The sequence below is a fragment of the Gorilla gorilla genome, chromosome 13, assembly GCF_029281585.2.
Source record: "Gorilla gorilla gorilla isolate KB3781 chromosome 13, NHGRI_mGorGor1-v2.1_pri, whole genome shotgun sequence".
Classification (NCBI taxonomy): domain Eukaryota; kingdom Metazoa; phylum Chordata; class Mammalia; order Primates; family Hominidae; genus Gorilla; species Gorilla gorilla.
Window position 1 is genome coordinate 23,123,075 of NC_073237.2, and position 26,934 is coordinate 23,150,008.

At 41.4% G+C, this 26,934-nt stretch overlaps 1 long non-coding RNA gene, 1 pseudogene and 1 gene segment (V, D, J or C); 2 read left to right on the forward strand and 1 right to left on the reverse strand.

Annotated features, from left to right (window-relative positions):
- The first annotated feature begins 4,407 nt into the window (after window positions 1-4,407).
- On the forward strand, window positions 4,408-6,902 carry LOC101148587 (immunoglobulin kappa variable 1-39-like). The segment is given in 3 exon segments: window positions 4,408-4,521; window positions 6,356-6,455; window positions 6,580-6,902. Coding segments are annotated over 3 exon segments (537 nt in total).
- A 1,686-nt stretch (window positions 6,903-8,588) lies between these two features.
- LOC129524499 (uncharacterized) lies at window positions 8,589-16,953 on the reverse strand. Its single transcript, XR_008668241.1, has 2 exons — window positions 16,781-16,953; window positions 8,589-8,956 (listed from the first exon to the last, which is right to left on the reverse strand). It is a non-coding gene; the product is annotated as an uncharacterized lncRNA (long non-coding RNA).
- Window positions 16,954-19,858: 2,905 nt separating this feature from the next.
- LOC129524677 (meprin A subunit alpha-like) lies at window positions 19,859-25,525 on the forward strand (annotated as a pseudogene).
- The last annotated feature ends 1,409 nt before the right edge of the window (window positions 25,526-26,934 follow it).

A 26,934-nucleotide genomic window follows, 5' to 3' on the forward strand; every position in this document is an offset into this window, starting at 1 on the left:
GTCCCTCCCTTTTGACAGAAGATGGCCCAGGGCATTCACTACTAAGTCTCAACCTCTTACCCAAAGCCCTCAGTCTAGTGTTGCTCTTTCCTTCATGCTATTTTTGTTTGTTTCTTTTCTTGTAATCATCTTGGCAATAAAATAATCACTTTTTTCTTTCTACCTATTAAAGCTGTTACCTTAGTTAATTATAGTGGTTTCCTTCAGAATGATAAATGGTCTTTCAAAATGATGTAAAGAGATCTAAATCCGTGTGCTCCAGAGGTTGAATGAAGCTCTGTCTAGCACGGGTGCCAGTGAGTCTCCCAGAGTGCTCCATGCAGCTGGCCCCACAGAGTCCCTCTGTGCTGTCATATCACCCACTGCCTTCTGTGAATGAGATATTCTGAATGGAATCCTGGTGGATGCTATTTGAGCCAGTGCCCCCGTAACTCCTATGAAAGCCGAGGACCACAGTCCCCTGAAGACAATCACAGGTCTCTAGACTCACAGCTCATGACCGTCCTCTGCAGACACAGCTTCTCCCCGGATGGCTGAGGGTTGTCATTGGCTGTGTCCTTCCTTGTGCATGACAACAGGAGACATAGAAGGTCTGTAAGCAGCCCTGCAAGCCAGGTTCTGAGCAAGCCCTCCTGTGTGGGGCCCTCTTACCTGGACATAGGTGTGTAAACCAAAAATGAAACTCTAAGCTCCCTAACCAACTGAATGAACTCCTCCTCTCAGCCAAGGACACGCCAAAATCAACCTGAAATACAATGCAGTCCGTGATCGGAACGGATGATTGGATATGCCTTAACTTACCCTCTTCCCTTTAAAATTCAGGCACAACTGACCAGCTTTTAATATGAAGACAGAGACCTTGAGACTGACAAAGAAAACTCTTTATAGCAATAAGATACCAATGTGACAGATACCATGTCCTAAGAGAAATCAAAGTATTTTCCCCAAGATATTGTTATTTAATGTATTTAAAAATGCCTCTGCAAAGCTGGTTCTTGTGGGAAAAATCTACATTCTGTAGAGATTCCTTTTTAAGTCTCTTTCCTGACCCAGAGAGATTTAACTAAGAGTTTGGCACCTTTTAAGTCTACTAAGAAACAATTACAATCTATTCTCTCTGAAGCCTGCTACCTGGAGGCTTCATCTGCATGATGCAACCTTGGCTCCAAAACCCTTTTTCTAAACCCAGGAACTCCCTTGTGTTGATTACAGGTCATTAGATAAACTCTTTCAACCACCTATGAAATCTTTGAATCCACCTATGACCTGGAAGTCCCCAACATCCCCCCTCCTTCGGGCTGTCCTGCCTTTCCATATCAAAGCAATGTACAGCTTACATGTATTGATTGATATCTTATGTCTCCCTAAAACGTGTAAAGCCAACCTGTAGCCCGACGACCTTTGACACACGTTCTCAAGACCTCCTGAGGCTGTTTCACTGATATTTCTTTAACTTTGACCAAATACATTTCTAAACTGATTGAGACTTTTCTCAGATACTTATTTGTTTATAGGTATCACTGGATACACTTAAGGAATTGAAGAGATTTATGACATTGAGAAAAGGAGGAAGCCAGGGTGTGTGGAGAGAGAGAGACAGAGAGAGAGAGAGAGAGAGAGAGAGAAAGAGAGAGAGAGAGGGAGAGAGACAGAGAGATTGTGATGTATGTACAGGACTAACACTGAGACCTGGTTATGTAATGGTGTAGTACTGAGTATCATCCCCAAATAGTGAGGTTTCATTCCAAGAAGACTATGCGTGTATCTCATTTGGGAAAACAGCTTTTGCAGGCATAAATTAAGGAGCTTGAAACAGGGAGATGGTCTTAGATTAATCAACTGGGACTTAAATGCAAACTCAAGTGTCCTAAAAAAAACAAGAGGTAGAGAGACATTTAGCATAGACTGAAGTGGAGAAGGCAGTGTGAACACAGAGACAGAGATTGCAGTGATGTGTCCACATCCCGGGAGAGAGAAGCCACCAGAAGCTGGAAGAGCTAAATCAGGCTGCTCCCTAGAGCTTCAGAAGGAGCCAGAACTGATGACTCCAAGATCTTAGCCCAGTGAGACTGATCTGGACTTCTGAACTATGAGAGATTCCATTCCTGTTGTTTGAAGCTACCACATTTTTGAGAACTTGTTACAGTAGCCCGAGGACACTAACACAAATGGGGCTCCGGGAAAATCCAGACTAAAGGTGTTGTGTTGGTTTGCAATCTCCTTGCTTAACTTTCTGATACTAGACGTAAATAGATTGGTGAAAACTTTTGTGATTGAAGAAATGTACATGAAACCTACAGTGTACAGAGAAGCATCTGTTAGTTATAAGATAAATATTGATAATTTTAGTTGAAAATGACATATGACTGTTAATATCTCACATAACTCTGAGTTACTCAAGAATGCATAAAAGGGGCACTAGATACTCTTCTCATGTATGTGTGTGTGTCTGTCTATACATGTATGTACACTTCATGGTGCATCAGCTGGCGGAACCCTCAGGACACCCCTTCACATCCTCAGTGCCCCATTTACACATGAGGAAACTGTTCATGACAGCACATGGCTGATTTGCATAAAAGTCACTTGGTCAGCAGTTGTTGAAGCTGAACTTGGAATCTAGGTCTGTCTGACCTTAACTATGTTCCTTCCACAGAGCCACGTTCATTCCATAGAGGAACCCACCACCTATAAAACCAGGAAAGGGACAAAGCCAGAAGTGTAGGGTGGATTTCTTAACACAAGCTCACTGCGACCTCTAGTCCTCATCACGCTGACACTAAGCTTAAAGCCAGACCCTTCTACAGTTTTGTCTACAAAGCACAATTTGCCCAAAGCCTTTACAAACACCAACAGCCTTTCTTTCAGATATGGCAGCAGGGTCACATCTTACACCGCCCTGACCACATTTTGTCTCCTCTGCCATCCCCATCTCTCTGACTCAGTCCTCGCTTGCAGCCATAAAAAAGGATGAGTTCATGTCCTTCGTAGGGACATGGATGAAGCTGGAAACCATCATTCTCAGCAAACTATCGCAAGGACAAAGAAACCAATCACTTCATGTTCTCACTCACAGGTGGGAATTGAACAATGAGAACACATGGACACAGGAAGGGGAACATCACACACCAGGGCCTGTCGTGGGGTGGGGGGAGGGGGGATAGCATTAGGAGGTACACCTAATGTAAATGACGAGTTAATGGGTGCAGCACACCAACATGACACATGTATACATATGTAACAAACCTGCACGTTGTGCACATGTACCCTAGAACTTAAAGAACAATAATAATAATAATAAAAAGAATGGGTCTTGTACATCTAATTTGCCCCACAAATGTTAAAACAGCAAACCCGCATCCCCTTCCTCTTCTCATCTGCTGTGAGGGATGACCTCCAGGCTCTCAGATACCAAGATTGTACAAGACCTAACCCAGAGAATTACTCAAGACACTTTCTACGTAAGAAGCATTGTGGTGCTAGCTCTCCTCATAGAAAAATGTTTTCTGTCTCTTGTTGAAATTGACAGCAAACACAACAACACAGAACTATTTGGGAGAACAGAGGACAGTGATACACTAGGGAGGTAAAACACACCCCTTCTCCTTGCATTGGTTTCCTGTTGCTGCTGTAACAAATTACCACAACCTTACTGCTCCACATAACACAAGTGTATTATCTTACATTTCTGGAGGTCAGAAGTCTCAATGAAGTAAAATCAAGGAGTAATAGGGCTCTATTCATTCTAGGCTTCAAGAGAGAGAATCCAATATCGAGCATTCCATCTTTCTGATGTTCCCACATTCCTAGCAGCATGGCCCCTTCCTCCATCACTCCAGTTTCCCTGTCCGTTGTCCCAGGTCCTCTCTGGCTGTTACCTTCCTCCTTCCCTATTATAAGGACCCTTGTGATTATGATGGTCTCACCCAGACAATTCAGGATACTCTCCTGACCCCAAAATTCTCAACCATGTCTGCCAAGTTATTTTTGACATATTCATAAGTAATGATCATAGATTCCAGATATTAGGACAATGATGTCTCTAGTGGGTGTATTATTCATTCCACAAACAACCCTCATCATCCACACAATGGTCTTCCCCTAAGGTAGAATAAAAATATCACAAGGCAGATTTACGCGGCGATCGACCTAGAAAAAACCTGAGACTCTAGGACTGTCTGATGTGTGGATGTCAAATCCTGGGAGATTCTGAGTCTCTGCTCTATGTGGACTCTATGTTGTGTAGCCATTTGTGGAAGGCTTCTGTGATTTTGTGACCTAGAGAAAATGAATCTCTGCTAAAATCAAATCTAAGAAAGATTGGCAAAGGGAATTTAAAGATTTCCTAAATTTTTGGAATTTCCCTATGCATTAAAACATGAGAAGTGGCAATAATTCAAACCAACGATGCCCTCCAAGAATGAGGATTTTTCCAATGCATTAGGTTGGGTCCCCTCAGTGAGAAGGATGCCAAAGATTCGCATGCAGGCAGTATATTTACAAAGTGCGGGAAACAAGCAAGTGAGCAAGGGAGGGGAGGAGGGAAAGGGAAAGTGAAAGGTGCCTCAGAAGGAGCCACCTTTGAGGATGACGAGAGCTCAAGCCCACATAGAAACACAGGAAAAATGCCTCTGTTATTCCACCTGAGAGGTGAGGGAGCTGCGGGATGTGCACACCTCCCTTGTCATCACTGATTGGCAGCCGTCCTAGGGGAAGCTAATTCCAGGCCACGAGGTCTGCCTCATTTGCAGCCTGAGCTGCTTCCCCAGGTTCAGACAGAGCAGTGAAGGGGAGAAAGGGCCATAGAGAGTCAGCTGAAGTATAATGACTAGAATCTCCAAGGCGTAGTAACAATGACGGCTAAAATTATGCACAAAGAAAAAGCTCATTTGAATCCAGAGATGTATCTCTCTGAATCTGGATATATGGATCCTGGCAGCCTGTTCAGTAGCCATTTCCCAGAAATCCAGTCCTCTGGAAAAGCAGCAGGAGGTTTGTGCACAGGCTGCACTACCTTGATCTGGCCACTGGTAGTCGTGCATGAGAACTACTCCCTGGAGTATTTCTCAGTCCACTGACACTGATGTAATTGGCTCCACTTCCCCTGCTGTTGAGCCAGGCCGACACGCCCTGGGCAAAGGCATCTGTGTGAAGTATTGAGGTGCAAATCCGTGCTTAAGATATGTTTGGAGGCAAAATACTTTTTCATCTACATGGGCACTGTCTTGGCAGAAGACGGAGATTCTCTCAAATGGATGTGAGACAGGGTGGCTGGCATCTGGGTCAGGATGATGCCCTGGTGCATGGCAAGAGCATGCATTGGGCAGCAGCTGCCCTCGCTAAGGAGAGAGGTTCACTGACCTGGCTTTTCCCCCCTCACCTGCTCTCCAGAAAGCCAGACTCTACGGCAGATGCTCCTGAGACCCCAGGAACAGGCTGGTGGGGAGCGCAGCTCAGAGCATTACTCAGGGGATGTGGCCTTTGTCATCCTACTTTGAAACAATTGACTATTTGAGCCTAGATTGATAGAGGGCTTCAAGTTGATTTTAATCCAAGCTCCTATAGTCCGCGAGTGAAACAGAGATTTTAGCTGAAATAATGAGACCTGGTATTACTAGTCAGCTCTCCATGCTGGAGAACCATAAGAAATTATACCAAAGGCAGGAAAGGGGATAGAATATAGGGATCATCACGCCAAGAATAAGGTGCAGCCCATTTAGCCCCTGGGTCTTAAAGAGACCCATAGCTCTGAATAATGGCAGATCTATGCGTGACACAGTTATCATCTTTGTGCATCTTCAGAGACTTGTTTTTCCTTTTACTCCTAGGAACAATGTCTTAAGTTTGTTAGTAAATTCTATTGAATTTATTAAAGATGCTTCTGATAAATTCTTTTTATATTCATTTCAAAAAAGAAGCAATTTCACACTGACAGAGACATTGTTATTATAGCACTAAATACTTTTACACTCATCAAATTCCTTTGAGACTAACTGAAATTTCTGACAGCCCCACACTCTATAACTTTATTGTAAATTTCCTGCCAAAAATGATGCTTTTCTATACACTCCTAATACAAGTATAAATATATAATTTAATCTAGTCTTAGGTTGATTTAAAATTTTGAAAATTCACTCCAAAAATATGTTCTGTAACCGTATGGCCAACAATGAGAAGTGTACTCTTTCAAGGTAAATCTGTGCTGCCCTGGTCTGACCTGGGACTCTGGGGATACTGCGTCCATGTGCTGAGTTACTGAGATGAGCCATCCCTGCAGCTGTACTCAGCCTGCCCCATCCCCTGCTGATTTGCCTGTTCCTAGAGCACAGCCCCCTGCCCTGAAGACTTCTTATAGGCTGGTCGCACCCGGTGCAGGAGTCAGCCCCAGTCAGGACACAGCACGGACGTGAGGGCCCCCACTCAGCTCCTGGGGCTCCTGGGGCTCTGGCTGCCAGGTAAGGAAGGAGAACACTAAGATTATACTCGGTCAGTGTGCTCAGTACTGTCTGGAACTTCACGGAAGTCCTCTGATAACATGATTAATTGCAAGAATATTTGCTTTTATGTTTCTAACTTCAGGTGCCAGATGTGACATCCAGATGACCCAGTCTCCATCCTCCCTGTCTGCATCTGTAGGAGGCAGAGTCACCATCACTTGCCGGGCGAGTCAGGGCATTAGCAATAATTTAAATTGGTATCAGCAGAAACCAGGGAAAACTCCTAAGCTCCTGATCTATGCTGCATCCAGTCTGCAAAGTGGGATTCCCTCTCGGTTCAGTGACAGTGGATCTGGGACAGATTACACTCTCACCATCAGCAGCCTGCAGCCTGAAGATTTTGCAGCTTATTACTGTCAACAGAGTGACAGTACCCCTCCCACAGTGTTACAAGTCATAACATAAACCCCAAGGAAGCAGATGTGTGAGGCTGGGCTGCCCCAATGCTCCTTCTGGTGCCTCTATCTGCTGAGGGAAGTTCTCAAACTCAGTCAGGTTTGGGAAGTCATCGGGAGATTTTCCTAGAGGAGGCCAGGGAGGTTCCTCTGAACCCTAAGCCTCTTTCGCCCTCATCCCCAGCAGGAAAGACGTGACAATGCCTCTCCTGACTGAATAAAGAAGAGAGATAAGTCCAGCTGAGGAGTCTGTGTTATGGGATAATCGGAATTTGTACAGCAAAAGAGAAGCTATTCTCAGTATTTCAAGGAGAAATTATTCAAGTTGAATAAATTAGAGTCTAAACCACAGTCTTTCCGAAGCCTATGGAGTGTTATTCATGAAGCAGGTACTAGACACAGGGGATTCTCAGGTGCTACTTCAGAAGCCAGGATGAACCTGCCCCTGGTGGTATGTGCTGAACACCGTGTGATGATCCTCAGTCCTGTCTGGGAAGCCCAGGGCTGGGGGTGCTGATGCTCTCAGCTGCCTGCAGCACATCTCCAGGTGATTATCCAGTCCACACCTAACTGCCTGTGTTTTACTTCAGGTGTCAGTGTACATGAATCCACCACTCTGACTTCCCAATCTCATGACAGTAATTAGTTGTAACTTATTGTAACCTCATGGAGCAACTGTAAAGAAACCATAGAGAGAGAAGGAGTTTTGGAAAATGTGCTCCCAGAAGCGATAGTAATGATGGGGAATTGACAGCTGACGGGGAAGTAAGGTGTCTCTTTCCACAAGGCTCAACATTTTGCCAGTTACGAATTGTTGCAAAATACATTTGAATGTGCTTTCAAGTATTACCAGTTTGGGGTCATAGCTGAAAAACTTTATTAAGTCACAGATAAAATGGGAAAATCAGGAAATTGTATGAAATATACAATAACACTGTGTGTGATGGCTCAGGTCTGTAATCCTGTGATAGTTAATACTGATTGTCAACTTGATTACATTGAAGGATGTAAGCATTGCTCCTGGGTGTGTCTGTGAGGGTGTTGCCAAAGGAGATTAATATTTGAGTCAGTAGTCTGGGAAAGGCAGACCCCCTACTTAATCTACGGGCACCATTTAATCAGCTGCCAGTGAATATAAAGCAGGCAGAAAAAAGTGAAAAAGTGAGTCTGGCCCAGCCTCCCAGCCTACATCTCTCTCCCGTGCTGGATGCTTCCTACCCTTGAACATCGGACTCCAAGTTCTTTAGTTTTGAGACTCGAGCTGGCTCTCCTTACTCCTCACTCCTCATGCCTGCAGACAGCCTACTGTGGGACCTTGTGATCCTGTAAGTTAATATGTAATAAACCCATATATATATGGTTAGAGGTGTCAAGAAACTTGACCATGGTCATTCAGCTTCTGAGATAAGAGTGGCAATACCAATCTATTATCAGCTGGTCATTACCAGTATTTGTTGGACATTTACTATTACTGCCTCGGCTGCTATCAGGTTTTGGGGAAGCAAGAATGTTAAGGTTCAATAGAGGAAGATGGGTATAAAACTCAGTACAAAACAGTTTTATGAGAACTCCACAAAGGGCTTAGGGGGTCACAAAAGAGAGGAATGGGTAGAAAAGCAATGCGTTAGTTGACTTATACAAATAAACTAGTGAATGCTTCTTTAAAGAGCATCCAAAATTTATTTCCTGGTCAATATACTTTCTCTGGTTTTTATTCATGAAAATGTTTTGATGTATATTAGATTTCAGAGAATATGGGTCCGATTTCAGAGTATGTAAACCCCGCCCCCCTACATTTATAGCACACATTTATGCTTATACACAACACAAGCATAAAGCCGAAGTTATCTTGTCGCATCATTACTGTTTCAATGTGGTTGGGACAGGAAGGTTTACGTTAAACACAAAATGTTCCTCACATGTCAATTGACTTGAACTGTTCCCATCAGCAAGAAAAATTACTGCAAGAATGAAAGGAGTTCACTTTTCTCTGTGACTGTTCCAAAGAAGCAGAAGAGCGTTTTAAGTTTCTCCGGTTTCCTTGATGAACGTCCCTCAAACAACCTAAAGGAATTAAAAAATAAGAGAGTGGAAGATGAGTTAAAATGCCTTAATGATTCACAAAACTGCATCCATATTGCTACCAAGTAACAAAAAGAAATAATTGTTCCAGAAGACAATTCTGTAATGATAAGAACTAGAAAATTGGTTTAGATTCAAATGGCATCTGGAGAGAACTGAAATCAACTAGAACCAGCCTTCTTTAAAGCTGTTCAAATCAGACAGCATTTGCTACCAACCACATTTCTCCAACCTATATTCCACCACAGAGAAGGCACCATCTAGCCCTCCCAGTCAACTGGGGTCAGTCAGTGCAAAGCTACTTTCTCAATGGCTAATAACATTTATAATTCATAATGTTACTACGTAGTTTGATAAGTAACAAAAACAGTATCTGAAAGAAATCCTTATCTGAGTGTTTGTGAGGAAATGAGAGTGGAGGGGAATGGGGGAAGGACACAGGCAGGTATAACAATATATCAGGGCTCAACAATCCTTGTTAATTAAACAACTAGTTTCTTTTATGGACTGAATGTTTGTGCCCTCTCAAAATCTGTATGTTGAATCTTTAATCCCTAATATAGCTAAATTTGGAGACAGGGCCTGTGAGGAGGTACTAACAGTTAAATGAGGTCATGGGGTGGGACTCTAATCTGATAGAACTGGTGTCGTTTTAAGACAAGGTGAGACTACAGTACTCTCCCCTTTGCCATGTGAGGACAAGATGCCAGCCAACCTATAAGCCAGGAAGAAAGCCCCTCGTCAGGAACCAAAGCAGCAGCACCCTGATCTACAGCTTCTAGCCTCCAGAACCGTGAGAAAATAAATTTCTGCTGTTTAAGCCACCCAGTTCTATGGTATTTTATTATGGCAGCCCAAGCTGACTAATAGAGATCCTTTTCATGGTAACCAAAACAGTGCCTACCCTGTGTCATCTAGTTTTCAGCAACCCGGACTTGTATTACTTAATTCAGTTTCCTTTGAAATGATGTGGCATTGTTATTGGTAACATGTAATTCAGTTTATTCTGAGGAAAGAAAAGCAGGGCTTTAAAAGCATTATGACCTGAGTAAGTAGTTCACTAAAAGATTTGTAACACAAAAGCATGCTTTTGAGCATAAGATCTAGCTTTCCAAAGGCATTTAAAAATTATAGAGACTCAGTGGCTATGAATGACGAGGTACTCTTCATCTGCCTCTAGCCGTGTGCTCTGACTTTAAAACCAGAGACCCTTCAAGTAAAGTCCACGTTAGTAAGTGCTGAAATCGGTAATTATTTTTCATGATTACAACAGCAAGCTTATGTAACTACGCTGAGAGGGAAAAGTTAATTCCATGAGAAAATCCTATTGAGTGACTGAAATAAATTAGGAAAAGGAAAGGAAATGCAGATTTCAAATGGTTCCGTTTTCAACGATCTGAAATCTGTATTCAGGGCCAATTTCTGGAAAAACAATGTATGTGAATATTTATTTCCTAGAAAGAATACTAATGTAGGCTAGTATTTTAACCAAGTCTAAAATCACATCTTTTTAAAAGTTTAAGACAGCCTGTGTGATAATTTTTATTTATTTAGAAGAATCTGTCTTCTAAAATATTTAATACACATACTCTTATAATCCAGTTGCTAGCTGAAACAGGGTACAGGTTAAATAAGATAGTATTTCTAAATGGATTCTGAATGGATTAAAACTCAATAAAATGGACATTTTCTTGAGTGAATGGAGAGATCTAATCCATCTGGCAAGTCAGTTAAGAGAGCTTCTGCTGCCATTTTTGTTGACATGTAATAGTGTAATAAACTCACATGTAATACTGTAAAGCTCTGTAAAAAAATTTTAACCTAGCCTATTTGTTTAAAGGAGATGTTAACAATTCATGCTCCCTTGAACCACTTCATTTTTGCTTTCAGGACAGGACTGTTCATTAACACACACAATCAATTACTAAACACAATCAGTTACTGAAATAAATATTATCAAGCAGTAACCAAAAAATTCAACGTAAGGCTATCATACCCAAACTCAAATATCCAGAAGCCAATTTAAGTAACCCATGCCTCCTTGGCAAAGTGTATGGATAATACCTTTTCCTTGTGATAGTAAAACCTATCCATTTTCTTACATCACACAAGTATCAGCTTTTACGCTTCTACAAATAAAGCAGACAATGAACATACTGTGTAGAAATCTTGAGCTCTTAATTAAAAGGTACTCACAGAGTTGTATCTAAATCATTGGCTACAATGATTTAAAACACACAGTTATATCTAGGTCATTTGCTACAATGATCTAAACCACTTCATTTACATCTTAGTATTAATCACAGGACAAAAACGCTAATATTTTCAGAACTACAGCCCGTGTTGCTATCGGCACAGGCAACGTGTCTTCAAAACCCCATGATACTATGTGTTTGCCCCCAAGTAAACAGGAGGGAGATCCAGGCGCCCCTTCCAAAAGCAACAGCTTAGAGGAGAGAAGGAAAATCAAAGATACTGAGACGATTCATTTTAGCAAAAAGCGAACCTGCCACCCCAAAAAGCAAAAAACAAAATCTGAAAACTAAGATGTATGTTATTATATGTTATTCACAGAACTTATTTGCAATATTTTTAAAGAAAAAATTACAAAACCGTGTTTCTCAAAATGTTACAATAAAATTATATGTGTGTAAAGTCTATCTATTTTACGTGTACATTTGTGTGTGTGTAAAAGAGAGGGAATTATGAATAGGAAGCGTATGTACCAAAACATTAGAAGTAGTTATCCTTGGGCAATGAGATTATGATTTTCACTTTCCTCTTTATACCTTAATATATCATCTCCAAATTTACAATCAGAATTCATTATAAAGCTATTGCATTTTTATTTATTTATTTATTTTGTGAGACATGGTCTCACTCTGTCACCCAGGCTGGAGAGTGCAGTGGCGCGATTTCAGCTCACTGCAACCTTGGCCTCCCAGGCTCAAGCAGTCCTCCCACCTGAGCCTCCTGAGTAGCTGAGACCAATCAAAGTTAAGTTTTCTTCAGTTTAAAGTAACTTGTTATAATTATGTTGTTTAGCCTCATGGTAACCAGAAAGCAAAAATCAACAGACACTCTAAACATAAAAAGCAAGGAATTAAAACACTACCAGAAAAAATTACTTCACTACAAATAAAGACAGGAAGAAAGGCGAGGAAAGAGAAGAAATAAAAAGAGATCAAAAAGAAAAGAGGAAGGGAGAAAGAACAAAAAAAAAGTAGCAAAACAATCAAAAAAGTAAAAAATGGCAGTAGTATGTTTTTATCTATAATAATCTTGAATGTAAATTAAATTAAGACAGAGTGGCTGAATGGATTAAAAGACCCAATTATGTCCTGCCTACAAGGAACTCAGTTCACCTATAAAGACATACACAGACAAAGTCAAGGGATGATAAGAGATATCCCATACAAACGGAAACAAAAAAAGCAGGAGTAGCTATACTTAGATAAAATAGCCTTTAACTCAAAAAAAGAAAAAATAAAGATAATTATATGAGAAACAAGTAAACAGCCGTTAAGTGCATATGCAACTAACACTCAAGCACCTAAATATAGATGCAAATATTAACAGGCTTTAAAGGACAGATGGACTGCAATACAATAATAGAGTACCTCAACACTCCACCGTAATCAACACCCCACTTTCGCGAACGGACAGATCATCCAGACAACAAAACACCATCAGTTAAACTGTACTCTATACAGAATGGACCTAACAGACATTTACACAGCTTTTCACTCTGCAACTGCACAATGCTCATTCTACTGACTGGTACATCGATTATTCTACAGGACAGACTGTTTTAGGCCAAAAAACAAGTCACAACACTTTTTTTTTTTTTTTGAGGTGGAGTCTCTGTCTCCCAGGCTGGAGTGCAGTGGCACTATCTCCGCTCACTGCAAGCTCCGCCTCCCGGGTTGACGCCATTCTCCTGCTTCAGCCTCCGAAGGAGCCCGCCACCACGCCCAGCTAATTTTTTGTATTTTTAGTAGAGACGGAGTTTCACCGTGTTAGCCAGGATGGTCTCGATCTCCTGACCTCGTGATCCCGCCTCGGTCACCCAACACATTTTTAAAAACTGAATTCATATCAAGTATCTTTTCTGACCACAGTCGAATAGTATTAGAAATCAGTAACAGATAGAACTTTAAAAACAGTACAAATACATGGAAATTAAAATACACGCTCATGAACAACCAATAAAAGAAATGAAAAAAATACAAGGGAAATTAAATATTTATTGAAACAAGTAAGAATAGAAACACAACATAACAAATCCTGTGGGATGCACCAAAGGCAATTCTAAGAGGAAAAGTGTATAGCTATAAATACCTGCATCAGAAAAGTAGGAAGATCTCAAATAGCCTGACAGTACACCTCCAGTAATGAGAAAAACAAGAACAATCAAATGCTAGAATTCGCAGAAAAAATACCATAAAGATTAGAGAAGAAATTTTAAAAATAGAAACAAAAAATACAAAAAGTCAATGAAACAAAAGCTGGGGTGTTTTAAAAAAATCAAAATTGACGAGTTTTAACTAGATGAAGTTAGATAAAAAGAAAACAAAGTCATAAAGAAGGCATTACAACTGGTAACCCAGAAATACGAAGCATTAAGAGATTACTAAAAACATCACAAACAAATTGAAAAATCTGGAAGTGAATACATTTCTAGACACATAACGAATTCCCAAGGTAGAACGATAAACAATAAAAATAAAAAACCTGAACAGACCAATAATGAGTAATGCAATTAAAGCAGTCATAAAAAGTCTCCTGGCAAAGAAAAACACAAGAATCATGGTTTTCCTGCTGAATTACCAAACATTTTTAAAAGAGCTAATATCTATTTTACTCAAAATATTCCCCATAAAATGAAGAGGAAGAAAGGCTTCGAAACTTGTTCTATGAGGACAGCATGACCAGACCACAACACAACACAAAAAGGAAACCACAGGCAAATATCCCTGTGTAAGAGGTGTAAGAAATCCTCAGCAAAATACTTGAAAATTGCATTTGAAAATGCAATAAAAAGATCATCTGCCATGATCAAGTGGATTTCATTCATCCCAGGAATATGAGGATGATTCAATAAACACAAATAAATATGCAACATCACATTCAGCAAATCAACAACAAAAACCATATAATCATTTCAGTAGACGCTGAAAAAAATGTCAACATTCCTTCATGATAAAAACTCAACAACATGAGTACAGAAGAAACATATCTCAGTGCAATAAAGGCCATATACGACAAACCCACAGCTAACATAATCAATAAGGAAAAGTTAAAAGCTCTTCTCCTCTAAGATCTGGAACAAGTGTGGCTACTTTTACACCACTTTTGTTCATCATAATACTGGAAGTCCTAGCTAGAGCAATTAGGAGAATGCAGTAAAAGGCATCCAAATTGGAAAAAAGGAGTCAAATTGTCTGTTTCCAGGTGACATGAACATATATAGAGAGAACCCTAAAGATTCCACAAAAAACCTACTAGAAATAATAAATTAGTCAAGTTCCAAGATACAGTATCAAAATACAAAAATGAATACTACACCCATGCACCAATAGTGAAATATCTAAGAAAGAAATCGAGAAAGCTATTTCATTACCAAAAAAAGATATCTAGAAATAAACTTAACCAAAAAGGCAAGAGATCCCAAAATGAAAACTTCATAAAACATAGATGAAAGATACTAAAGCAGACACAAGTAAATGGAAAGATATCCCATCTCTATGCACTAGAAGAATGTTAAAATGTGTATCACCCAATGTGATCTACAGAATCAATGCAATCCATGTTCAATTACAAGACATTCTTCATTGAAATAGAAAAAGAATCTTAAAATTCACATGGAAGTTCAAAATACCTCAGATAAACAAAAGAATCTAGAATAAAAAGAAAAGCTGGAGGCATCACACTACCTGATTTCAAAATATACTACAAATTTATAGTAAGGATGGTACTATCAAAACAGTATGGTACTATCAATAAAAGGGGCGGGGGAGAGACAAGAGAGATGAACGAATGAGACAGACAGACACAGACAAGTGAAACAGAATAGAGAAATCACAAATAAATTCACGCGTTTACGGTCAATTCATTTTTAACAAAGGCCCCAAGAACACACCTTCGGGAAGGACAATCTCTTCAATAAACTGTACTAGGAAAACCCAACACCCACATGTACAAGAATACATCTAGGCCATTACCTTACCATATACAAAAATCTACTCAAAATAAATATTTAAATACAGGACCTGAAACTATGAAACTACCAGAGAAGAAAACATAGGATAAATGCTTCATGAAATTGGTTAGGACAAGGAATTTTCAAATAGACATCAAAAGCACAACCAACAAAAGCAAAGATGTAATTACATTAAACTTAAAACCTTTTCCAAAGCAGAGGAAGCAATCAGTATAATGAAGACAGAACCCGAGAATGGAAGAAAGTCTTTGCAAACTATGCATCAGGCAAGAGGTTAATACACAAAATATCTAAAGAACTCAAACTACTCAAAAGTGAAAATACAAATAATCTTATTTTTAAAAATCTACCCAAAACTTTTGTCCCCCACCATTTCCCCACCTTCTTTTCCCGACCGCATTTTGCCCTCTCCCTCTCACCACCCTTTCTCTTCCTCCATCTACCCCCAAACTTTTTCACCGTTTTCTCCCCACCGTCATTCCGTTTTCTCCCCGCCCCCTCCCCCGTCATTTCGCAAAGCCTTCTCTATTCTCCCGCTCACCACGCTTTTCCGCAACCATCTACCCAAACATTTCTCCCGTTTTTTCCCGCCGTATTTTCCCCCTTCTCCCTGGCCACCCTCTTTCTTCCCCCCTCCTGCTGTCATCATGCCCTTTTCCTCCTTCATCTAAGCAAAAACATTTTCCCCCGTCTTTTCCCAAAGCTTTTTCCCTACTCCTGCTGCTCACCACCCTCTTTTCCCCCTTTATCTACCCAAAAACCGTTTTCCTCATTGTCTTTCCTCCTGCTCCTCCTTGCCACTCTTTCCCTTCTCCATCTACCCAAAAACATTTCCCCACCATCTTTTCTCAAAGCCTTCTCCCCACTCCTGCTCACCTCCCTCATTCCCCCATCTACCCCCCAAAATTTCCCCATCTTCTCACAAAGTCTGCCCCCTTTTCCCACTCGTCCTCTTCTCTCCCCTATCCTGCTTGCCACCCTTTTTTTTGCCCTGCATCTATCCCAAACTATTTTCCCGTCTTTTTCCCAACCTTCTTTCCCTGCTCCCTTCTCGCCACCCTCTTTTCTCCTCCTCGTCACCCTCTTTCCCTCCTCCATCTACCCAAACACTTTTTACCTACCATCTTTTCTCCACCATCTTTCTTTTCTGCCAGTTTTTTCACAAAACCTTGTCTTCCTCCTGCTAGTTACCCTCTTTTTCCTTCTCCCACTTGCTATCTTCTTCTACTCCATCTACCCAAAAACTTCTCTCCCCACTGTCTTTTCACAAAACCCTCTCTCCCTACTGCTCGCCCATTTCCCCCACCTCACCACTCTCTCCTCTCCCCAATTGCCACAATCTTCTCCCCCTTCATCCACCCATAAACTTTCTATCCACCGTCTTTCTGCAAAACCTTCCCTCACTCCCGCTCCACACCTTGTCTTTCCACCTCCTTCTACCCAAAACCTTTTTTCCCCACCATCTTTTCCCCATCATCTTTTTGCAACGCCTTCTCCTCCTCGCTAGCCTTTTTTCCCTTTGGCAATAACCACACTCTTTACCCACCCCTCTCTCTATCCCAAAACTATTTTCCTCTTCCTACCCCTCCAGATGCGCTGCAATCGCAATCTCCACTGCCACCATCAACCATAGCCAGGCGAGCTGTGCCACGGCTCAAGCCTCCAGCATACGGCCGGTGACTCCTTTTCCTGGTCCTCTAAGCTGGGCACTGAGCAGCTCAACAGTAAAACACCGAACCCTAAAAAAAAAAAAAAACCGTAAAGCTTCTTCAGCATCATTTATATAGGGAGGTTATGCGCTTGCTGGTTCCTAGACTTCATGTTCTGATTGCATGAGAGCAAGTCTTAAGATAACCAATCACAGCATGAAAATAAAGTCCAATCAGAGTAGGCCTGGAGGTTTTTCTCTCATTCAATCAGAACATGTAGTCCAGGATCCGTTACTTCAGTATATAAAGCATGCTGAGGAAGTGGTGCGTCATTTTTGGCTCTTCTGTGTCGGTGTGGCTAGCTGCTAGGTACCTGGGGTAGAGAACTAGAAGGGTCCATTAGTTTTCACCCGCTGGAGCCTGGAGCCTGGGGCGCCGCCTCCCTGTTGCTGGTGTTGGTGACGGAGCGGTAGGAGGGAGGCTAGCAGCGGGAGCTTCTCCTGCCGGGCTGGAAGACGAGGAGAAGGAAGAGACACCACTGCATGCTGGAGGCTGGAGCCAGAGCCTGCGCCTCCGTGGCTTGCCTCGCTGCAGTTGGTGGTGACATCAGAGACCACAGCTCGGCTACAGTGGTAGAAATGTGGTTGCAGTGGGCCAAGATTGCATCACTGCTCTGCAGCCTGGCGACAGAGCAAGACACCATCTTAAAAAAAAAAAAAAAAAAATTGACCACAGTGTTTTGCATCTGTTTCAGAAAAACAAGTGATACCATTATTTAATATGCTACAGTAACTAGAAGCCTACTTATAAAGTTGGTGGCAAATAAGTCATTGGTATATGTTGACTTCCTATAATCACTTACATGTTCCTAAGAGTCACTTTGTGTATTTATATAAGAAGGTCGGCATGTAAATGATTATAGATAGAGAAACTTTTTATTGAAAAGTAAGAAAGCTTGTCTCCCTTTTCCTAGTTATGAAGGAACCACCACCACAACAAAATAAAGCATATACTTTGTTTATAACCCTGAATCATGATTTATGGCCAGATTACCCTAGCATCCAACTGCCTACCTTGGCATTTATCAGTTGAAATGAGTCCAGAGAAGGGAATTATTTTTTATATATCTGCTGCTCTTGAAGGAGAAACCTTCCTTCGAGGTCACTTGTAAGAACAGGTTCCCAAATCGCCTATATCCAAGGCACTCTGGGCTGCCTGGGAACTCTACAAATCACAATTTTGAGGGGTTCACTTTTCTGGTTGAAATTTGTCATAGTTTATATGATGAAAGGATGACAGGTAGATACTCTTTAAGAGTTGAGGATGTGTTATGTTACCAAGGATTGTAAATATTTAACGAGAAAATGAGTTAGAGTTTCAATAATATTGATGGGACCTATTATCACTCACTTTCATCTAAAGCTCAGTGTTACTTCAAAGCATAAAATCAAGCAAACATCCCATGCTTAATTTAGTTTCTTACACTGCTGTGCTTTGTGTTTCATTGAATTCAGAGTATGCCTGTATACGGTCCCTGGGAACACTGTATGAAAGGATTTTTAAAGTAGTCTGTTCTGATACTGGTTTGTCAATGAAACTTTTCAAAAAGGTTAGTTGAATATATCACTTACTGTTCTTTATGTGACCCTCTTGGGTCTCCTTCCCAGTGCCAAATTCCCCCATCTCAACCTCATTTGGACATCCTATATTAAGAAAAAACAAAGCAGGTACTCATCAGCAGGAATGGAATCCTATTCTCTTGACAGAATTCCTGTGATCTATAACCTGCTGGATAAATAGTTCAAATGCTATATCTCTGCTCCTACTCCTAGACTTTCTGGCACCTATTACCCTTCAAGTCCATGTGTCTTCCAGTAGGCTGCAGTGCTCTCCCCAGCAGATGGCAGCTACCTAGATTTGTATGTTACAGAGGTGGTCATGTGCCTCCTCTACCTCTCTCCTATGTTCCCATGTAACCTAACCACACAGGCCATAATCAGCTCCACCCTAGGAAACAGAACATTGGTACACCTGTCCCTTGAAGTTGTCTTTAGAGAGAATGGTCTGAAAACAAAGGGAGATTAAAGGTCTTTTCTGTTTCAGGGAAAGTATAGTTCTGTCAGTAGATGTCTGGTTAAAAGACACAGAAGAAGGAAAAAAGACACTCATCTGTAGGAACTCAGTTTAGCCAACGTGACTTCCACTTGGAAGCATTTTTCGTCTCCTCTTCAAGCCCAACTCTAGGGAATGTCCTGTGCAAAAATATCAGTGTAGGCGCATCTCTTTGCGGAACTGAGTTGCTCTGCTTTCAGTTTCCTCTCTCCAGTGCCCCCAAGCTCCTGCCTGGCTTCTTACGCTGTTCAATCCAGGATCCCATGTTCTAGAACAGCCTTCTCACCATCTTTCCTCAGCTCTTAATTCAAAAGTCCCACTTCTAGTTCATGCTCAGAGAAAAAGCAAGTAGACCTAATTTTTATTAGAATGTGAATTTCTAGACAATAGTACTCTCTTTGGCTTACTTCACTCCCCTACATGCTGAACTTTCAGATAATGTAAGGAAGAGAAAAAAGTCTAGATGTTGGAGAGGGAGTCGGTTTCAGGTAGGGAAGATCCAGTCAGTCCTACAGGTTATCCGCTCTTCAGCATTCCTTATACCTCTCTGGCAACAAGTGACAGGTCGGACCATATGGAGTTATTATTTTTTGACTTTTGGCTTACAAAATGGCTATTTTATACGGTTCAGCCTAATGGGCTTTCATTGCTAACATTAGGGGTTACAGTTGAACCAGCCAACTCAGGAGGAAATTCAGAACCTGGATTCTTATAGTGACAGTGGAAAACAAATTCATGGTTAAGATTTGAATGTGAATTTTAAAATAAATCATGGTATTTTAAAAAACCGTTTTTCCTTATTAAATATGTAACTTTGGAAAAGTTACTTAACCAGTTCATAATAGTATCTATTTTATAGGGCTGCTGTGGGGATTTAATGAGATCATTTATGGAAAGCACATGGCACTGTGCCACACTCATAATAAGTACTCATTAAGTGTTGGCCACAATTCTCACCAGCCTTGTTCTCTGTCCTCAGGAGATGATGACCATAATTGGAAAATTGCCCATGTGGTACTCAAAGAGGAACAGAAGTTTCGCTAACTTTTCCAGGGCACAAAAGGCGACCCTCGGAACTCAACTGGGGAAATTTACCTGGATGACATCACTCTGACAGAAACCCCCTGCCCCACAGGGGTCTGGACAGTCCGGAATTTCTCCCAGGTCCTTAAGAACACCAGCAAAGGGGACAAGCCTCAGAGCCCTCGATTCTACAATTCAGAGGGATGCGGTTTTGGGTTAACTTTATACCCCCATGGCAGAGAAAGCTCTGGCTATTTGAGACTTGCTTTTCACTTGTGCAGTGGGGAGAATGACGCTATACTGGAGTGGCCGGTAGAAAACAGACAGGTGATAATTACCATCTTCGACCTGGCACTATTTTTTTTTTCAAAAGAGAAGACCTAAGCCTCGGAAGAAAGAAGCTGTAGCTGTCCCTCTCTTTTCATTAAAAAAGTCACTCAGTAGCAGACAACTGATCACTCAGAGCTGTGATTCTCTGCCTCTCCCATCTTTCAATTCTGAATTGCAATTCTCCTGGAAAGAGTAAATAGCTTAATTTTTTTCCAACACGTTTTTTTATTTTTATTTTTATTTTTATTTATTTATTTTTTTCTGATTCACAAAGCCCTGTATCCTCATAAAAGACAAACTGGAAAATGAAGTCTAAAGAGGTAATGTGATTTTATGTTACCTACAGTTTTGCAGCGATAAATGACACTGTCATCTGGGACAGGCTGTCCAGGATGGGAACCTATCATACTGACTGTAATTGTTTTAGAAGCATTGACTTTGGCTGGAGTGGTTTCATCTCCCACCAAATGCTGAAAAGGAGGAGTTTCCTGAAAAATGATGACCTCATCATGTTTGTGGACTTTGAAGGTACTTTTCTTGGTCTTCCTGAGTAAATAATCCTATGCTCTTGGCACTCTACTGATTTTATCCTGATTTTAAAGCACACATGGAGGGTGGGGATGAGATTAAAAAAAATGTGTTGTAGGAGAACCACATTTTATTCAATTGGTCAAGGACTCACATCTTTATTTTAACTGTCCCTGAAAGAAACTGAAATTTTAGTGTCATCTTTTTGATAATTTTATCAGAGGTAACAGTTCACTGATTTCAATTTAGTTTCCATCAGTCTATCCATGCTAACTTTATGCTTCATTTTGCAAATTCAATAAATAAAAATGTGACTGGATTACTTTAAAATAAAACTAGCTAGTACCGTGGGAATCAACTGGATTCAAAGCCACTTTTCCATGTCACTGGGGGTGACATATCACTAGAGACAGAAGCAGGCTGGGGAACTTTCACCAGAAGTGGGAGTTCATTGTAGTCAGTTACTAATCCTGGATCTTCCTCGTGACCCTCTATTTCCTGAAGATATCACCCACCTCAGCCAGACTGAAGTTCCCACTAAAGGCAAAAGACTGAGCCCCCAAGGCCTCATTCTCCAAGGCCAGGAGCAGCAGGTCTCCAAAGAAGGTTCAGGAAAGGTCATGTTAGAGGAAGCCGTACCTGTCAGCCTCAGCCAGGGGCAGCCCAGCTGACAGAAGCCGTCAGTGAAGAACACAGGCCCCCTGAAGGACCATAACTGGCCACAGTACTTCAGAGACCCATGTGACCCAAACCCTTGCCAAAATGACGGCATCTGTGTGAACGTGAAGGGGGTGGCGAGGTGCAGGTAGGCTCTGTGGCTGGGGAGACAGGCAGGACAGCAGACCTGGGCCGTGTGCATGCTTATGCCTGGTAAAGGCTGCTGTTTGCAGAGTAGGGCGAAGACTACCTCAGATGGTCAACTGGATGCAGTTTTCCTTGACTCTACAAAGGTGTGCCCTAGATTCATGGGCTTATGCTGCCAGGACAGAGGCATCCCAGGTCTCCTTGTCTCTTGACTTTCACCCCTTTTCCACCCCTTTTCCAAGATGTCAACAGCATCTTGGATGTTGTTGGAATTTCTAACTCTAACAACATCCAAGATGGCTTCTAGCCTAGGGACTTTCTACTCCATGACAGTGGGTCTCAAGACCAAGCTTAAATCTTTGCTGACTACACAGATGTTATTATTAGTTCCTAATGATTATTAGTTATACAGTCTGTCATTTACACTGCACTATTATTAAAGTTATATTTTCAATAATAGTAGTAAGAACACCTGATATTTCTGACCCCTTGTTATGCATCATGTGGTCTCCTGAGCATCTTACACGCATGATCTAAATTCATTCTCACTGCCACATGTGACATAAGGGCTCTCCTTATCCCCATTTGGTGTATCAAGAAGTTGAAGCTTAGAAAGGTTACGTAATTTGTCTAAAATGTACCCAGATGGAAAATGCTGAAGCTGGGACTTTCATCTAGGTCTGTCTGGCAGCACAGTTTGCTATATTTAAATTTAAATATTTAAAAAGAACTTTAATAGTTCTTTTCATAATGTTTGCTTGCATAAAACCCTAAAAACTGTTTCACAAAAGGAGGTATGTGATGACAGAAGCAACAGTTCCATTGAACAGTAGCAGATGTAGGACCTATTCTGCCTACCTCAAAAATTTACATTTCTTCTGAGTTCTTTTTAGTCTCCTTTTTTTTCTTTTTGTAGCTTTTGCTTTGAAATAATTTTAGACTTACAGATACCTTGCAAAAATACTACAGAGGCTTTCTCTATACCATTCACCCTGCTTTCCGTAATGTTGGCATATTACACAAACCGTAGTACAATTAGCATAGCCAAGAAATGAACATTGGTAGAATGCTAGTAAATAAATTACAGGCCTTATTCGGCTCTTCCCAGTTTTCCCACGAATGTTCTTTTTCTATTTCAGGATCCAATTCCGGATCTGACGTTACATTTAGTTTTTATGTCTCCTGTCTCCTAATCCCCTCCAATCTGGGACAATTCCTCAGTTATTTCTTGTCTTTCATTACCTTGACACTTTTGAAGATTACTGGTTAGGGATTTTTTTTTGGTTCATCTTGTTCTCTCATGATTAAATTCAGGTTTCGCATTTGTGGCAAGATTAGTAAATATGTGCTGTGCCTTCTCGTTGCATCATGTGAGCAGGTACATGATGCTGATACATGTCATTACTGGTGATGTCAACCTTCATCATCTGGCCAACAGCATGTCCACCAGGCCTCTCCACTGAAGAGTTACCATTTCTCCCTCTGTAATTGGTACATATCTTGGGAGAGATAGTTCAAGACCATTGAGACATCCTGCTTTTCCTCAAATCCTCACATGCTAATTTCAGCATCTATTGATACAACCTGCTGCAATACTCACCACTGGGATCTTCTAATGTTGATTTCCTATGTCCTTCACATTCATTAATTAGAATTCTTCTGTAAAGAAGAATGACTCCTTCACCCCGTTAATTTGTTTATGCGATTGTTTATGTATATCACAAAGGAATCATAAACATTTATTTTATTCAGTGGGCTCTGTTGCAATGATTTCATAATTTATTTTGTTGCTTCTATTGTCCCAGCTTTGGCCTTTGGGAGCTCTTCCAGGTTGGCTCCTGTGATCTTTCAACATCAGATTTTATGAACACAATGTTACTTTCTGGCACCATAGCATGCTCTAGGCTCATCTTTTATATTTCCTGCCCCACCCATAGAATCAATCACTCTTCCAAGAAGCCCTCTGGCTCCTTTTACTGGGGAAGGCCCATCTGTTTCTGGGCTCCAAAGCCACGGGTCTTCATATCTTTGCCTGACAGGTCCTTAGATGCCAGATTCCATTATGTGCCCCCAACACGCTTCATCCTTCCCAGGCTAAGGGAGGCCAGGGTTGCCACTTGTATGTCAGCCTCTACTCAGCCAAACTATTCCTCTCCTAGAAACCTGCAGCTGAGAGTTGGCAGAATAAGTTTTTCTAAGATAACAGTAGGGGATATCATGAAGTTGTGTTTGGAGGGGACTGGGTCAGAAAAAAAATGAAATAAACTTGCTATTACTCACTGATTTCTAAGAAGTCAATTCTCAGGATAGAGATGAGGCCTTGGAAGGTAAAATCATTCAGGATTAGTAAAAGAAAATGCTGACTTCTTCTTTTTTTTTTTTTTTTGAGACACAGTTTTGCTCTTGTCACCCAGGCTGGAGTGCAATGGCACAATTTCAGCTCACTGCAACTTCGACCTCCCGGGTTCAAGCAATTCTCCTGCCTCAGCCTCCCGAGTAGCTGGGATTACAGGTGCCCACCACCATGTCTGGCTACTTTTGTTGTTGTTGTTGTTATTTTTAATAGAGATGAGACCATGTTGGCCAGGCTGGTTTCGCCATTTTGGCCAGGCTGGTCTCAAACTCCTGACCTCAGGTGATCCACCTGGCCTTCCAAAGTGCTGGGATTACAGGCGTGTGCCACCGTGCCCAGCCAGAAAATGCTGACTTCTGATTGTTTCACTCTGCCTTGTAGAATTCTGCTGAGTAGACCTTCTAGTGGGAATGTTTGAAACGAAGGCTGGAATTGTTACAAAGGTATGGATGAGACACTACAAGTTATATGCCTTGGTCATGAGATTAATTGGTCTTTATACCAGATAACATTAAGAAACAAAACTAAGGGCTGGCCATTATGTGCTTACTCTGTGTCAAATACCTTGATAGGTACAGTGTCCTCATTATCTCAGGTGAACTTCAGGGCAACCTTGTGAGATAGTGACAGTACACACTAACCTTACAGTAACATTTTATTTAACATTATTTAGATGTTTTCAAGCTACCACTGATGCTCTAAGTCGGACTGTATCTGGGGAATTTCCTTTGTAGCTTATATTCTTAGCCAGTGTCAGGCAATGTATTCCTTTAAGTGTCTCAGACCTTCCTCCTGAATCCTAGGTGTCTGAGAAGCCTGAATCTGGAGGCATACCTCTTGGGATTAGATTTCAAGTGCGAAATGCTTACTAACAATGTGACCTTGAGCAAATTATTTAACCTTCCTGTAAGATGAAGATGATGAGAATGGCCAAGTAATAGCCTCCACCTCAAAAGCTGTTGCAGGGTTAAATTAGTTGGTTCATATACAGCACTTGAAATGGGACCAGGCACCACGTGGACCTGCTCAGTGAGCGTTTGCCATTTTTATTGCTGTGGAGATGAGTGTTGCTAGGAGGCACCTGAGGCCTGCGAGTTCCCACACTCCCTTCATGTCCTTTTCCCTCAGGTGCATCTCTGGACATGCTTTCTTCTAAACAGGGGAGCGCTGTCAGGCCATGCAGGTGCACGGCAGCGTCCTGGGCATGGTGATCGGAGGCACGGCTGGTGTGATCTTCTTGACCTTCTCCATCATCTCCATCCTTTCCCAAAGGCCAAGGAAGTGACCTGCCTGCTGGCATTGGCCAGACCACAGCAGCACCTCCTCCATGCAGGCCTTACCTTCCAATGGTCAGTGCAGTTTGGGGCAGCTTTTTTATCAGCCTTGCTTTGGATAGGACCTCCAAGGTCTAAGGCCTCCAGCCCCATGTGTGACCCTTGTCATCTTTCTGCCCCACATAATTCTGTTACTCTGCTATGTGCTCCTAATGTATCTAGTGTGTCCTGTGACAACACTCATCATACTTCATTGTAAACCACTTGTTTGATTGACTGTCTTTCCTATAGACTGTAAGCCCCATGAGGGCAGGCACATGTTGCTATTGACCATGCTGGCCACGTGCCTAGATGCATGGCTGGCACGTTGTGGGCACTCAACAATGGTTGAATGAATAAAACAATAAATGAATTAATAAGATATAGAAACTCTCATTTATATTGCAGATCAAATATATATGATGAAATTCTTATGTTGAATGTGTTAGAATCAAATACTCATTTTTCATTAGACACAGTAGTGTCATTACTCTTTTAAGATCCTGTTAAAGATTTCAAATAAAGGTACTTCTAGGCAGCCAGGCTTCACAGCATTTGCTTTGCTCTGAGATTCTAAGAGAAGGCCTTTAATAAATTTAATAAATATTGAGTTAGCACCTTCTTTGTATCTGGTATTGTATGTACGTGTGTGTGTGTGCATGTGTGTGTTGAAGGTTGGGGGTGTTCAAAAGCTGTTTCCCAGATCTTTTAAGTTTAATAGTATATTTTATAGCTATTTATGTACAACATTATCATATTAACAAACAGAAGGTATCAGAGAACTTTAAAGAAGTATTTTTAGATATGCTTTCTTTCCATAGTTCCTAAGGAGATAAAATCTAGCTGGGGCAAGGAAGTTCCAAGATAGATCAAGTGAAAAAAAAAAAAAAAAAAAGCCAAAGTTTCTATACCCAATCAGCAATGAGTCAGCTCAGGAAATTTAATAAACAAAAATATTTTAGGGATTCTGAGTGATCCTTTAAGTTATAAGGTTTCCTAAGTAGAGACTTTATGACAATTTTGTAGAGTTAAAATGCACTGGAAACAAAATGAGAGATTAACAAGAGTTTCTTTAATGCAAAGGTATGAGAACAATTTGTAGCAAGTGAAAACAGCACCCCTGAGGGCAATACCTCTCAAACTTGAGGTGCATCTGTATCCCAGGGAGGACTGATTAAAACAGATTACAGGGCCCCACACTTTACAAACCTCCACTTTCAGTAGAGCCTCCAGGTCCCTCCCAAGAGCTTCCGTAAGTCACCACAACCCAAGAGGACCAGGGAGATTCCCTCATGCAGATGTTCCCAGACCATGCATGTGATGGCATGTGGAGGGCTTCCCACCTTGACATCTTCCTGTCCTCTGTAGAAACTGGGTCAGTAGATCTAGGGTGAGATCTAAGAATGTGCATTCTTAAATGTGCCAGGATCTAACAAGATATAAGAATGTGCCAGAATCTAGTAAGTTCTCAGGCCATGCTGCTACTGCTACTGACTCCCCCACAACCCCCACCTCACAGACACCTTGAGAACCACTGCTCTAGTGGATAGAAAACAGGTCTGGAAGCCAAGCATCCTGGCTGCAGGCTTGGATTGCCCATCCAGCTGGCTGGGTAATTTTAGTAA